This window comes from Monomorium pharaonis, chromosome 7 (assembly GCF_013373865.1).
Source record: "Monomorium pharaonis isolate MP-MQ-018 chromosome 7, ASM1337386v2, whole genome shotgun sequence".
Classification (NCBI taxonomy): domain Eukaryota; kingdom Metazoa; phylum Arthropoda; class Insecta; order Hymenoptera; family Formicidae; genus Monomorium; species Monomorium pharaonis.
The window spans coordinates 15,485,620-15,498,579 of NC_050473.1; the positions used below are offsets into that span (position 1 = coordinate 15,485,620).

At 37.0% G+C, this 12,960-nt stretch overlaps 1 protein-coding gene and 1 long non-coding RNA gene across 5 annotated transcripts in view; both read right to left on the reverse strand.

Moving 5' to 3' along the window:
* Positions 1–432: 432 nt before the first annotated feature.
* LOC118646734 lies at positions 433–6,522 on the reverse strand. The gene is made up of 2 exons (XR_004964186.1): positions 942–6,522; positions 433–832 (listed from the first exon to the last, which is right to left on the reverse strand). It is a non-coding gene; the product is annotated as an uncharacterized LOC118646734 (long non-coding RNA).
* A 176-nt stretch (positions 6,523–6,698) lies between these two features.
* LOC118646731 overlaps positions 6,699–12,960 on the reverse strand; it is a 30,690-nt gene continuing 24,428 nt past the window's right edge. For 2 of the 4 annotated variants that reach the window (XR_004964182.1, XR_004964181.1), the window contains exon 2: positions 6,699–7,117. Coding sequence is in view for 1 of the 4 variants with exons in the window: in XM_036290286.1 (XP_036146179.1) it covers positions 7,055–7,117; positions 10,203–10,454 (315 nt within the window). In the remaining 3 variants the exon portion in view is untranslated. Of the gene's footprint in view, positions 7,118–8,081; positions 8,564–10,202; positions 11,024–12,960 lie in introns of those variants that run through there. The other 2 variants (XR_004964183.1, XM_036290286.1) reach the window with 2 other exon arrangements.

The window sequence follows — 12,960 nt, forward strand, 5'->3', positions numbered from 1 at the left end:
CGTTCTTAACGGAAAACGGTGACCCGCGCTTGTTACGACCGGTCTACGAATCTCGAGAATTTCACTCTTATCGCGGGTATTCTCGGCAAAGCGGGTCGATGGACAATAAGGCCGTTGGATGGATCCGCGTATCTCAACAATGGCGGCTTATTATCTCGAACAAAAGCAGAGTTATGCTTCCCCCTCGTCGAAGGTGGATGCTGGTCACCCCCCGGGAAAGACGATGACCGTAAGCCTACTAATGGATTCCTTCAGCGGCAGCTGTCGCCTTAAGATTGACCGACTTCAACTGAATTAATCTTGATGTCCGTACCACGTTTTCAGTAAATTACGGTTGCCAAGAAAACATACCCCTCTTGTTGCACTCCTAATAAAACTTACGCAAACTTGGTGCAGGGCTGACAAAAGCTTGTCCAATTATAAAACATTTTATTTATTGTGCAAAATTATTTTATAAATAATTACATATTCTTGACATTTGGCGTTCAGTTTCTTTCATTATATTTTTGATACATTTTTCATTCGAAACAACACTAAAATAACTCCGTTGATACTTTTACAACAGAGAATAAGAATCTAATTTGACAGAAACGTTTCTTGGAAGAAAACGCATTTGTTGATTAAACGCAAGGCAAATTATGTAACTTGTCCAGTGATTTTCTCAGAGATGGCGTATGGAGCCATTTTGCGAATGCTCCAGGACACGGGAGAAGGGTTAATTATTGATCGTGGATGCTCCGGCGCTTTGCTGCAGCCATCTACGTAACACGGGGGTAAGTTTCTGATTTCTGCTTCGAATTGGTCGAAGAATTGGTCGGTAACTCGCACGTATCTTTAATTAAAATGTAATTCGCAGGATTTTATTCTTTTTTAAATTATATTTTATTTAATTTTTAATTATTCTTAGACATGTATTTGTCAACATATTTTTTTATACGTACATTCCGGTGAAGACACACACTAACTTAGCGCACGTATTTATTATGAAGCGCTTTAAAATGCACGGATTGGATGATTGACAAAAAAACGAGTTTAAAAAAGTTTGTTTCTAGAATATTATGTTCTATTTATGAATCACTTTATATGTATTTTCGATGCGACGTTTCGAATTTTACATGATTGTTAAAATTCTCACTTGCCACTGTGCAAATCGAATCCCGTCTTACTCCCGTCGCGGTGCTTACTGATCTAACTACGGTCTGCCGCAAAGACCGATGAGAGATGAATCCCTCGCGAAGATGCGACTTTCCGAAACCAGTCCTCGCCCATTACCGGAATTAAGAGCTGGTCAAACGCGTTCGCTTCCGTAACGGACGAACTGGTCTTGCGAATCGAGGTGCGCGCTACAGCATCATGATGGACCAGAGAGCGCCGACCGGTTCGCATTGCGCGCGAGAAAAGAATATCGGGGAATTCAATTTGAGACCGGACATCGAGATGACCGACCGGTCCAGCAGATGTTTCTTCTTCAGCTGTCGGACTAGTAGTGATTATTAAACGTAAATGAAATGAAAGGAAGGAGAAGAATGGGATGTGGTTTGTTTTGTAGGGTAAATTTTATTATCGCTCTCTTCCCGGACCATATAGATTTGTTTATTTGTTGCAAAGATACACCGATGCATTCATTCGTGCAATGTGTAACAAGTGTGCGCGCATTCGTGTATACAAAATAAAATGAATAAGTTATGTACCTCAGAGTCATGCTATCGTATATTTGTTTATCTTTTCATTATGCAACAAGAAGTTTACTTTATATTTATAAAAATATATTTTTTTGTTTACTTGCATATTTGATAATATAAATTAATACTTTTTTAAATTAACGATATTTGTATAAACTTGCTATACAGACAAAGTTTATGAATATTTATTTAGTTTTTTTTTGTTAGACTTTCAAGATAATATATGCTTAAGATTCAAGATATCACATTCAAAGTTTCAAATAAGAAATTAATAATGTAACAAAATAAAAACTTTGAATTGATTTTTTATTAGTAATTTTTTTACAATAGTTTGACTTTGAGGTGCAGATTAAATTAAAAGAACAATAAATCAAGCGACAATATATTAACATAGAGCATCTCGACGATAATGATTTATGCTATTGACGTCTATTTCGATAAATATGAGTTTGATAAATATATACGCACAAATAGTACAGAATGGATTTATATGATTCATAAACAAATACATGTTACATTAGTCAAGCATGTGTGAAATATTATAATTTACGTTATTAGAGGAACCATATTATTAGAGAAAATTACAATCGATCGAAAATACCGCATGTGTCGAACTAAATATCAGCTTGTAACTGATAATTATTTGTCAGTGGTTATTTTAATATTTGTTAGACAACGCAATACTCATGCTAATTTCTATAAGCTTATTTTTTTTACACGGGATATTTGATCAAGCTGCACGTCACACATCTAGCTAGTTGAAAATATAAGACAAAAGTCTTGTTAAAGCTGATGCAACACACAAATTTTGTACTTAATTTATGTTTCGAAATTTACTTAATACACTCAAAATAATATACATGCATATATATGCGAAGCTTAGGAGCAATTCCTTGTTTGTTCATGCGCGCTGAAATAAAATTCAAGCAACATATATTTCAAAACGTTCTAATTGTAAATTATTATTTGAAAAACAGTTTTTAATCATTTTTAGTTTCATGAAACTATCTTACTAAAATTAGATCGAAAAAGTCCGGATTTTTTGCTTTATATTTGGTTGAAAATTTTATCATCTTTTATAACTTTTATCACAATTTTTATGTTTTTTGCTACATGCTTGTCAAAATATACTGTATAATCTGTAATTCTTAATGATTATTTCCCGCAATATTATTAAATATATCGTTTGTACATAGCCGCAGACATTATTTAAAATTTATAACATCCGTAATTAATAATGGCAGATAGCAATGATCAAAAATTCTCAAACGCAATAATTTCATCGCACAATGTAAATAACGTAGTCCCTAAAGTCAAAGGAACAAAATTAAACTCGTTTAAAATGTGCAGGGGCTGATTAGTACGTAAACACCGAGTAGAGAGTCGCTTTGTAAACAATTAGTCGTCTGCAGGAGCCGCGAAGGTGGAGCGCGTAGGTGCTGGCGGTATGTCGCGTTAATAGGCCGCGATGAAGAATGAAACTTGCCCGGCCGCACCGGATATAATCCGGTGAAATGAAGCCGGTAAATAAATAATTAAATAATTAGCGCGCGCGGCGACCATCACGCGCCGCCGACTGTCGTGCGTTTTCTCAGCCGCGTGTGTTTAATAGTCGCCGGCGTGAAAGAAAAGGTGAGAAAAAAGATGCTGTCTCTGGTGGAACTAGATGGAAAGTATTTGACTGTATTACGTTCGCGCATTACACCGGGACCGAGGGACAATTCCTTCGCGTTTCCTTGGCGGCGTGAATTTCTCGTAAAGGCCTGAAAATAGCGAGCTACCCGCGTCCGCTGACTCTCAACCCTTCGTCTTCGCGAATTTTCGTCCTTCCGCGGACATGCAAATTACGCGTTTTGCATAGTAGTGGCGAAATTTTTTATTAGTGAGTTAAATGTGACATTTCGTGGTAAAATAAAAAGCGCGTTAATAGTTGCTCCATAGAGGTATTTTATGGAAGATATAAATAACCACCTTGAAAGTGTATCTTCGTTAAATTTAATTTCGCGATTTTATTTTGAATGATTATAGATATTTAGCAATATAGATTTTTATTTACTAAAAAATAGAATTTTTATGTTTTGTTTTTCTATTTATATTTCTTTTCTTTCATTTTATGTGGTTTTTCAAAAATTTCGCGTAAGTTGCATTACTTGCCACATTATATGAATATTAATAAACGTGCATATATTTTCCATAAAATTATAATTTAGAATTTTGTATTCGGTTTTATAAATTTGTCTACTACTTTAACTTTGGCTTTTGAATTTTTTTGTTGGAATTTTGTAATATTTATCTCGAAGTAAATTAAGTAAAGGACTTTTGTTACCATTTCATAAATTTGAAGTATTTACATATAACTATAACTTTTGTAAATTTCTTGATAACTTTTATAATTGAAATATTGATATTTTAAGATTTTCAAAGTTAATTCGAGTTTAAGTAACTTGAAAAATTTGTAAACAAAAAGAACGGCAATAAATCTCCGCAAGATATTAACAGCGAAAGCAAAAAGCAAAAAGAAGTAAGAAAAAATAGTTGATGTAAGTTACATAAATGATTTTAATCAAGTTTCTTTCACGAGCCAGATGTTTTCGCTACCGGGATCTCTCGCGACGTGTAAACTTGCAAAATATTTGAACTGTCGTCCACCGTATTATTTACATGTTAAATCTCTGAGAGTCACCTAAGTCAGCGGGATGCGACGCGGGATATGAACTCTTCTTGGCCGTGTCTCCTCGCCGTTTCTACTTTACCGCCCTTCCGGTGGCGCGCGCGCGTGTGAAGCTAGAATGAGTAAAAAGAAAAAAAAAAAAGAGAGAAGGACGCGGCGGAGCCGGAGGGCGCGAGGGCGGGGTGTGATGCGAGCGTGTACCGTTTTATCGCGCGGTTTATCTCGCTCCCTTGCATCCCGTCGCCGTCCTGAAGCCCGGCATTTGCCCCGCGGCCGTCGAGACGGGGTAAGAACGCTAATTGGGAACCCGAGGCCGTTTCTTCCACCCGTCTTGGGAAAAAACGTGCGACTCCCTCTGCCCTCTGCCCTCTGCCGTCTGCCGGTTTTTTACTGACGCCCCCGCTAAAACAGATTAAGGCTCCGAGTCCTTCGCGCGCTCACTTACGCGGCTCGCGTTAATTTGAATATATGCATGTTGATTCGGAGAGAATTTTGTGATACGCGATTAACACAGGAGTCTGGCTTATATTTTAACGCATCGCTCTCGTGCTTTCTGGGTTATTTTTCATATGCTCGTTTACGGGATATGAACAAACAGGTTTCTTTTTAACTACTTTTTAGCTTCAATTTCAAGGCATGTGCGCCTCACAGTTATATTAGAATACAGGTTCTAGCATTAACGAATAAGAAAATTAAATTAAAAATAGCGATTTAATTGAGATTTAATTCAGAAAATGTAGATTACTGAAGTGCTAAACATTTAAAAATTCATATCTTTCGATTTCGATTAATTTCGTTCTTTGACAGCTTTATTTGAATTTTAAAACATTTCTTATATTAATTAATAGAGTGAAATGAGCGAGCCTGCATATACAAACGACTAAATTGCATCGCGTAGGAGATTTCAGTCATTCTACGATAAAATGAATAATTTGCGTTGCTATGTAAACGATAATATTAATTTGTGATATATGTATTTTAATTCCAGGATTACGTCGAGGTTTATTATATACCTCTCGTATGTTAAATTTCATTCGTACATCCTGACAAGTTGATGAAATTATGTAAAAGCTAATTTTCAATTTACGCGTATTCCCGAAAACCTGCATGCAATAATCAAACGCTTTAATAAAAACACTAAGCTCTTTCGTTAGACAGATTTGTATGTTTTCCTTCATTGACTGTACATGGTCGAGGTTTCGAAACGGAAAAAGTTCTGTCCATTGAACAGGTTTGAACTTTTGGACGCGGAGGGTTGGGAAAAAGCGAAGGCAACAGGGAAGGGTTGTTTTTTTAAAGAACGCATGTAGGTAGTGCCGGAAGTTAAGGTCGTTGCATAGGGGCGTGGCAGTACTTTAAGTAATAGGACCATAACTTCTTTAATGGCGTGCTGCACACTCGGAAAATGGAGCGGTTCTAATTTATTTTTATCCTTTTAAACTGTAGTCGCGGGCCGTTACCATTGCATTGATAGAGAATGAGTTTTCAATAACTGTTCTATTTAACGTTATTCATTGATCTCTTCATAAATTTTAATTAATTTCAATTGGACGAAAGTCGCAATCATAATTGCAGAATACTTGCACTGAATACAAATAGCAAAATTGAATAAAGAAACATGGGGAAAAGGTTTTGTAGCTTTTGAAGAGGCTATCTAAAAAATAATGCTCATAAAGTTAATAACAATAACAAGTATGGTCAATAAGAATAAGTATCGAAAAACTTTAAAATAAGTGGAAGCACTGTAACGTGACCTTTTTTTACGTGATATGCATATGCGATTATTTTAAGATAATGAAAGTTTCTTTTAGTGCATATTCTCGTTGCGCTCATTAAAGTTTTCCACTGCAAGAGAGATAAAAGCTGGTAAGGAAATTACGTTAAAAGTTTCTCCGCCAGCAAAAATTTTTCCCCTTGCTGAACATGTTCGAATAATATAATTAAGGCACTAAACTAAAAGTATTTTTGTCGTACTACTGCAGTTATTACACGTTTGAAAACATGGAAATTAAAATCTTTTTTCATTTAAAAACTTTAAATATTTTTATTGATGTATGTCTATCTTGTAAAAAAGGATTGTTTATTAGATACCAGTATTTTCTAAATTTTTCCATGATCCACTAAGACTTTTTAAAATTTAATAATGTTGAAAAGCGTAAAAAAATGTGTTTTATTCTTCTACCTTATTATGTTAATATGTTCATGTGTATTTAAAAAATGGAGTTAATTTTCATACATATATTTCCATATGTCTAAATTTAATTTTTGTCTTAAAATAAAAATAAGTAGAAAGTTTTTTGTTGGTAGACAGTCTTCAAAAGATGTGAAGAGAATCAGTTTAGATATTTTTGAACCCAATTAATTATTTTATTTATTTCTCTCTAAACCTCGAATGATTTTTTATGCATCATGATGCGCTGCTATTTAATTCCACTGATAAATGTTATCAAAAGATGTACGTTTGTTTTCTTTCGTAAAAAGACAATTCTTGCAAGCCCATTTTCACGATTTACCAGGGAAAGTATATTTTTGCGGCATCCATATCTCATTGTTGCGAAAACATTTTTTTCCCGCTCGAGTCGGTGGTTATTTCTTCGGTGGTAAGGCCGCGGCGACTACGAGGTCGTTCTGGATAATTTTCGGAAGGGTCGCGGCGACCGCCGCAGAAAACGCTTGAAGTGGCCTCCACTTTTGCGTGGGTTTATGCTTTCCGGTTCCTCCCGTCGCTATTATCCGGGCCTCCTCTGTTCTCCAGTCGTTGTGCCTGAAACAATAAAACACGTTTATGAATGAAACCCTTCTCCGGCCATCACCGCACCCTTCACCCGTCCCGTGGCAGTGCGTTCCGACGCTAGACAACCTTGCACCCCTGTCCGCGCCCTCAGGAGTGGCCTACCCACCCTCTTTTAACGCGCTTTATCATACTCCTTCCATTCATTCGCGGCTTCTGGTAATAAAGTCAAAGGTAGGATGCGGATGATGGAAGTCGGAGGTCGGGGTCGGAAGATCTTCCTACGTGACTTCACATACGCATGTAGTTACGCACGCAACGTGCGTGGAGAAAAGTCATGCAGTTACCTCTTACTCGTAAGGGGGCGAGCTCCGATAGTTATATTTAGAAAGAGGACTTGAGCTTTTCAAATGACAGAGCTTTACCCTCTTTGTTTTACTTCGTTTTACTTTCCATAATAATTAATAATGTGTATACTCCGTAGCTTCATTTTCACTCCAGTTTATCATTACCATATTACATTTGTAAAGATAGATACACATGATATATTTTCATAATAGGATTGGGCTGACTTAGGAAATATTATAGAATTAAATGAGACATTTAATCTTTGAATTATAATAATGGCAATTTATGTTGCTTTAATGGTCTATAAGATTCAAAACGTATGCGTCAAAAGTATAATGATTGCACGATTCTCTGGCAAGGAGCGCGAACTGTATGCAGCCGAGAACGAGACCGAGTATATCTTCGTGCATTATAAAAGGGCTCCTTTGCCTCCCATCGAGGAAACGAATAGGTGCATTTAAATGTTAAGAGACACTCGAGATGCAGGAGAGAGAGAAGAGGGAGGAAGACAGAGTCGGCGAGAAACCCCGGTCGGGAGTTGTAATATAGATAGATATGTACATATACATATATACATACATACATATATACATGTATATACACACACACACACACACATATATATATATCTACGTATATACTTATATACCTATAACGAGAAGAGAGAGAAGACATAGAAGGAATAGAGAGAGAAAGCTCCTCATTCGTAGCACAGACCTAGAGATCGCAGTGGGCATCCATTGGCCAGAACTATGGGGTGGGTTGGCAGCGCTATGGGCTACTATCGGCTCCTTGGGGATGTTTCCACCCCTATTTCTACCAACTACCCCCTTACGGTGTACACCGAATACACTGGTATAGTTATACAGACTCGTACGTGCCGGGCTGTTGGGTATTGATCGTCGTTGGCTCCAGAATACCACGTTCTACCTACTTCTCCTTCACCTGCAGTAACGCGTCCTTACACATCCTTGCTCGTCCTTCCGCGGCCCGAGTCGCATCCCGTACCATCCCATCCCACGATTCGATTTTCAGTACCGATGCCAGTTGCCCGGAGCGAGGTCGGGTAGTGCTCGATATCGATTAAATGCGTCAATTCGACGAGAAACTTGCTCTGAACTTTTGCAGCTTCTAAATAAGTCGAAATGATAAATCTCTTTTAAATTTCTTTTTTACTTTTTAAAGATGTCGTGATTATGTATCTGCAAATTTTATTTATAATATTTATATAATATTTAGTCTATTTTTTAACGAATATTTAATTAATGACTTTTTTATATGTTTTAATATTCAAAGTTAAGAATATAATTTGATAATTAAGTTTCAAATTAAATCAATCTATAAAGCACGTGGCGTTATCAGATATTGAAATAGATTATACAAAATACATTATGCTTAAAGAATTTTCGTATAATAATCAGAGACATGTTAGTTGTGAAATTAGCGTAATTATATTATATTACACACACATATATATATATATATATATATATATATATATATATATACATACATACATACATACATACATACATACATATATATAATATATAAGATAGTCAGATTGTAGATACGCGGTAGTAATTTTTGGAATTTTATAGCCACTTGTAGGATTTGTGAAATCAAATAAAAGTGAAAAGCGTGAGAAGCAAGAGAAAAAGAGAAAAAAGAAGCATCATAAAAGAAAGGCGAGACAATCTACCGTAATCGAAGATTTTTATCTTTATTGGCGGAATACTGCGTACCTTCGGGAGTGAAAGGGCTGATTGGAATGAGGACATTCCGTTCTCTGACAGGATTGGGTTTCTCCGATTAAGGCTCCGTCTAATACTTTCAATTTATTCTGCAGTCATCTACCATTTCTCTGTCATTTTCTCTGCCTTTCTACCACTCTTCCTTTACATACTTAAACGAGATGCTTACACTCGCAAATAAATGCAAATATGTGCTTGATGTGGGTTAACTGAGAAACTATTTGCAACGGTTCTTCGTGTAAAACCAAGCGTTACTAAAGCCCTTATAATTAAATCAGACACTTAAAATGTAATTGTAGTATGCAAATAAACTTAAAAATTTTTTAATAAAATTTTTTAAATGTAATCGAGACAGAAGTAATTGTTAATAAGTAATACACGAGATAATAATACTGCATCCAATTTTATTATTAATATAATTAGAAAAGAATGTTGGTATCGTTAGAAATTTCTTCTTTCACAGAAAAATAAAAGACATGCAAAATGCATAATTATTTCTTTATAAATAATTATTATTTTGAAAAAAAAACAGATTAGATTAATTTTTACTTTGTCTTAATAGATGTATAATATACTTATTGCATATCTTTTCATAACAAGGCAGTAGATAAAGGCAATTGGATTACTAGATGTGACTGGTGTATTAAATGTAATCCTTTTCTTTTGAAGTACCGCGTGTCGCGATCGGTTACGAGGGATTAAATAATTTCTGTTGCATTTTATTTCTATCGATTGGCGGTAACTTTTTGTAGTAGACTTATGATTTAAATTCTGTTTTATAATACACGATAAAAAAAATATCTAATACAAGTCGCATACTTATATTTATAAAACAAATAGCTAATGTTTCTAATTGTTTTTTAAAATTTGCATACCATATATGGTGCACCTTAAATAATTTGCACAATGTAAGAAATATGTAAGTGAAATCATACACACTAGTGAATTCACACACAGAGATAATTTAATTAAGATATTTCTTTCAAGTTCCAGCAATGAGAGATTTTCCAACTTACTTTGGCGTCTTTCCATGTTTCCTTCAGTTGGAGGGGGTAAGTCAGAATAGTGTATAAAGGGGGTGGGGCGAATGGTGTGGGGAGCCGCATTTTCCAGAGAGGGTAAGACGAGGGACTGCGAGGGTTACGTGGTGGTAGTGATGGTGGTGGTGGCAGTCTAACGTTCGCAAGGGGAATACAGGGGGGACTCGAAAGGAAAGGCGGGGTAACAAGATGGCCGCGGCCACTGGCGAAGTAGGGGAAGTAAGACATTTATCCGTAAACAAGAGGTTACTCCCCTACGTGGTATGTCTACCGTACCGAAAAAGTAACGTCCATGAGTTCCTTCGTTCCGATTAGCGTTCTTCGCGCTTCTGTGATCACATGGGGACGTCTCAGCGTGGCAGTTTCAAGTAACTTTGTAATAATACGATTTTCATCCGCCAGTACGTGTATGATGTCTGTTTTCGAATAATTAGTTGGGTATTACCAGTCCTATCTAATACATAGGAAATCGCAGTATTAATTGTTTGTAAGCTCATTTTGAAGCGTCCTGTAAGAGGCACCTACGGCGCACCCCAGATGTTAGTAACCCTGTGGTCGCCCTCACACGCACGCATCCAAATTAACTCCCGACTCCGTTCTATTAATTAATCTCATTACGTTAATATCTCCGCGGGCCCGAAATTCGGATCTTTTGTATCGCGCGTATCTGTCAACGCGATGTTTCCGCGTCGCGGATCTCACAGACATGTTTAGAAAGCCATTAACCCCGTTCGAAAATTTATTCCTTTATCAAGCGATTTTAGCATACGAGCGGTGATTCTTTAATTAAAAGAAACTTATAAATAAATTTGGAAAAAACTAGAAAAATATACATATATATATATATATATATATATTTACAAGAAACATTATATAAGAATTTATATAAGAATTGCAACATTTAATATGTATTTTAACAAAGATTTTTAACGTATCTATATATTCTGCACCGTATAGGAATAAGTATAAGAATGAAAGTATTTTGATTACAAAATGTGATTCTCGAAGAACCGATGCGTATGCGTTACACCGATTATTGCTAGTACATTATCTACGTCAGCTTACACCAAATTTTGGTTAATAACTACCGGCACGGTAATCCTTTATTATGGAGCGGCAGAATCGCATTAGCATAAAAACGTAATTATACCGACGCGTCAGAGTGCGCTATTCGTAATATTCTGTAATACGGCGGCATAGCCGAACGCCTCTCGATAATTTCATCTCAGTCGTGCGTGCACAAGTTTCCATCAGTCCATGGGACCCGTATCCCATTCTTGTTTAGGCATTCCAATACGTGAACGTATTAAATTTTTCTCTTTTATGATTACTTTTATCGCATTCATTTTACCTTAACTGGTTAATAATTAGCGTTAAAATATCGAATTTTATTAATATATTTTGATATATATTTTACATATGTCATGCCTACTCCTGCAAGAAAAGTGACACAAGTAAATTTTTTTTAAATTTCGTATTATACTTAATTTAATACTGCTACAAATAATTAATTTCAAAATTAACAGTTTTTTCTCTTTTCTAGCATTATTTTTTACTTGCATTAAGTTTTTTGGGAAGTGCGTTATGTATAATCTATGTAATATCTATGTGTTTCGAGTCTTTGTTAAATGTTTACCGTAATATGCGGTAAGAGGGTGTAAAATTATAAAAACTGATGTCTGTCATAGCTCATGGAGATCATAAAAAATGAGAGATTTAATAGGAGAAAGAAGCGGAGAAAATTCGATAAATCTTGGCGATTATTACGCACGATTTTCTATTACTTCCGATTTGTCATCTTTAACGTTTCTCAACGCTCCCACGACTTACAGAAAGAAGCAGATCCCCTACTTTTACACGCGAATGTATCTGCCTACGTGCTCGGATAAACAGCGTGACGCTGCGGTGAGAAAGCACGCGACCTTCTTTTTCTTGCCGGTCTGCGATCGCGAGGAGGCGAACGGGGAGCGAGCGGTATGATCGATCCGGCGGTAACGCGTCAGCCGGTACTCGGGCGGAAAATAGCGTTCGGTGGATGTTGACTACGGCGGCTCTACCCTTCGACAACTCGAACGAGAATGCCCGGTTGGATGTACATAGCTTTACAGGAAGTCACTCTGTACCTTCGTTGAATGACCAGTAACACACATGTCCGCTGGTGGCGTGTCTGTGTGTGCTCGCGCGCATGTTTTCTTCTTGCGCCCGGTGTGTGCGTGCATCGTTCCGCGCACCGACACAATCAGAGACCGCGTTTTTGTGTGCGTGCGTGCACGCGTTTACGCGCCTGTGTTGGTGCACGGACCGCATACGTAGTGGCGCGGGGCAGACGGGACACGGAGGAGGGTGGTGGTGGTAGCTGCCCGGACAGAGAAATGAGAATAGTGTCGGTCTACGAGCTGAGTGGAGTTGGTGAGCAAATTGCTCAAAGTAATTAATCGCTTTTGCCGGGTTGGCTTGCCACGCTGCCGGCTGAAGCTCATCCGAGGGGTGGCACCAGGTACCCCAGGAAAAGCTATCGAGGGACTCGCTTAAAATGGCCGACTTAGCGTCTAGCTTCGGCGAAATGCCCGGGTGACAATAGCGGGGTTCGTGCACACTAGGATCGACTTCTTGCACGACACCTATAAGGAAGTTGTCTTGACTTTATTTTAGGAATTAATAAACTTCCCATATAATCAGTCAAGCACATGATACAGTCTCAATTGTTTATCTACAAACACATTTGTGATTTTAT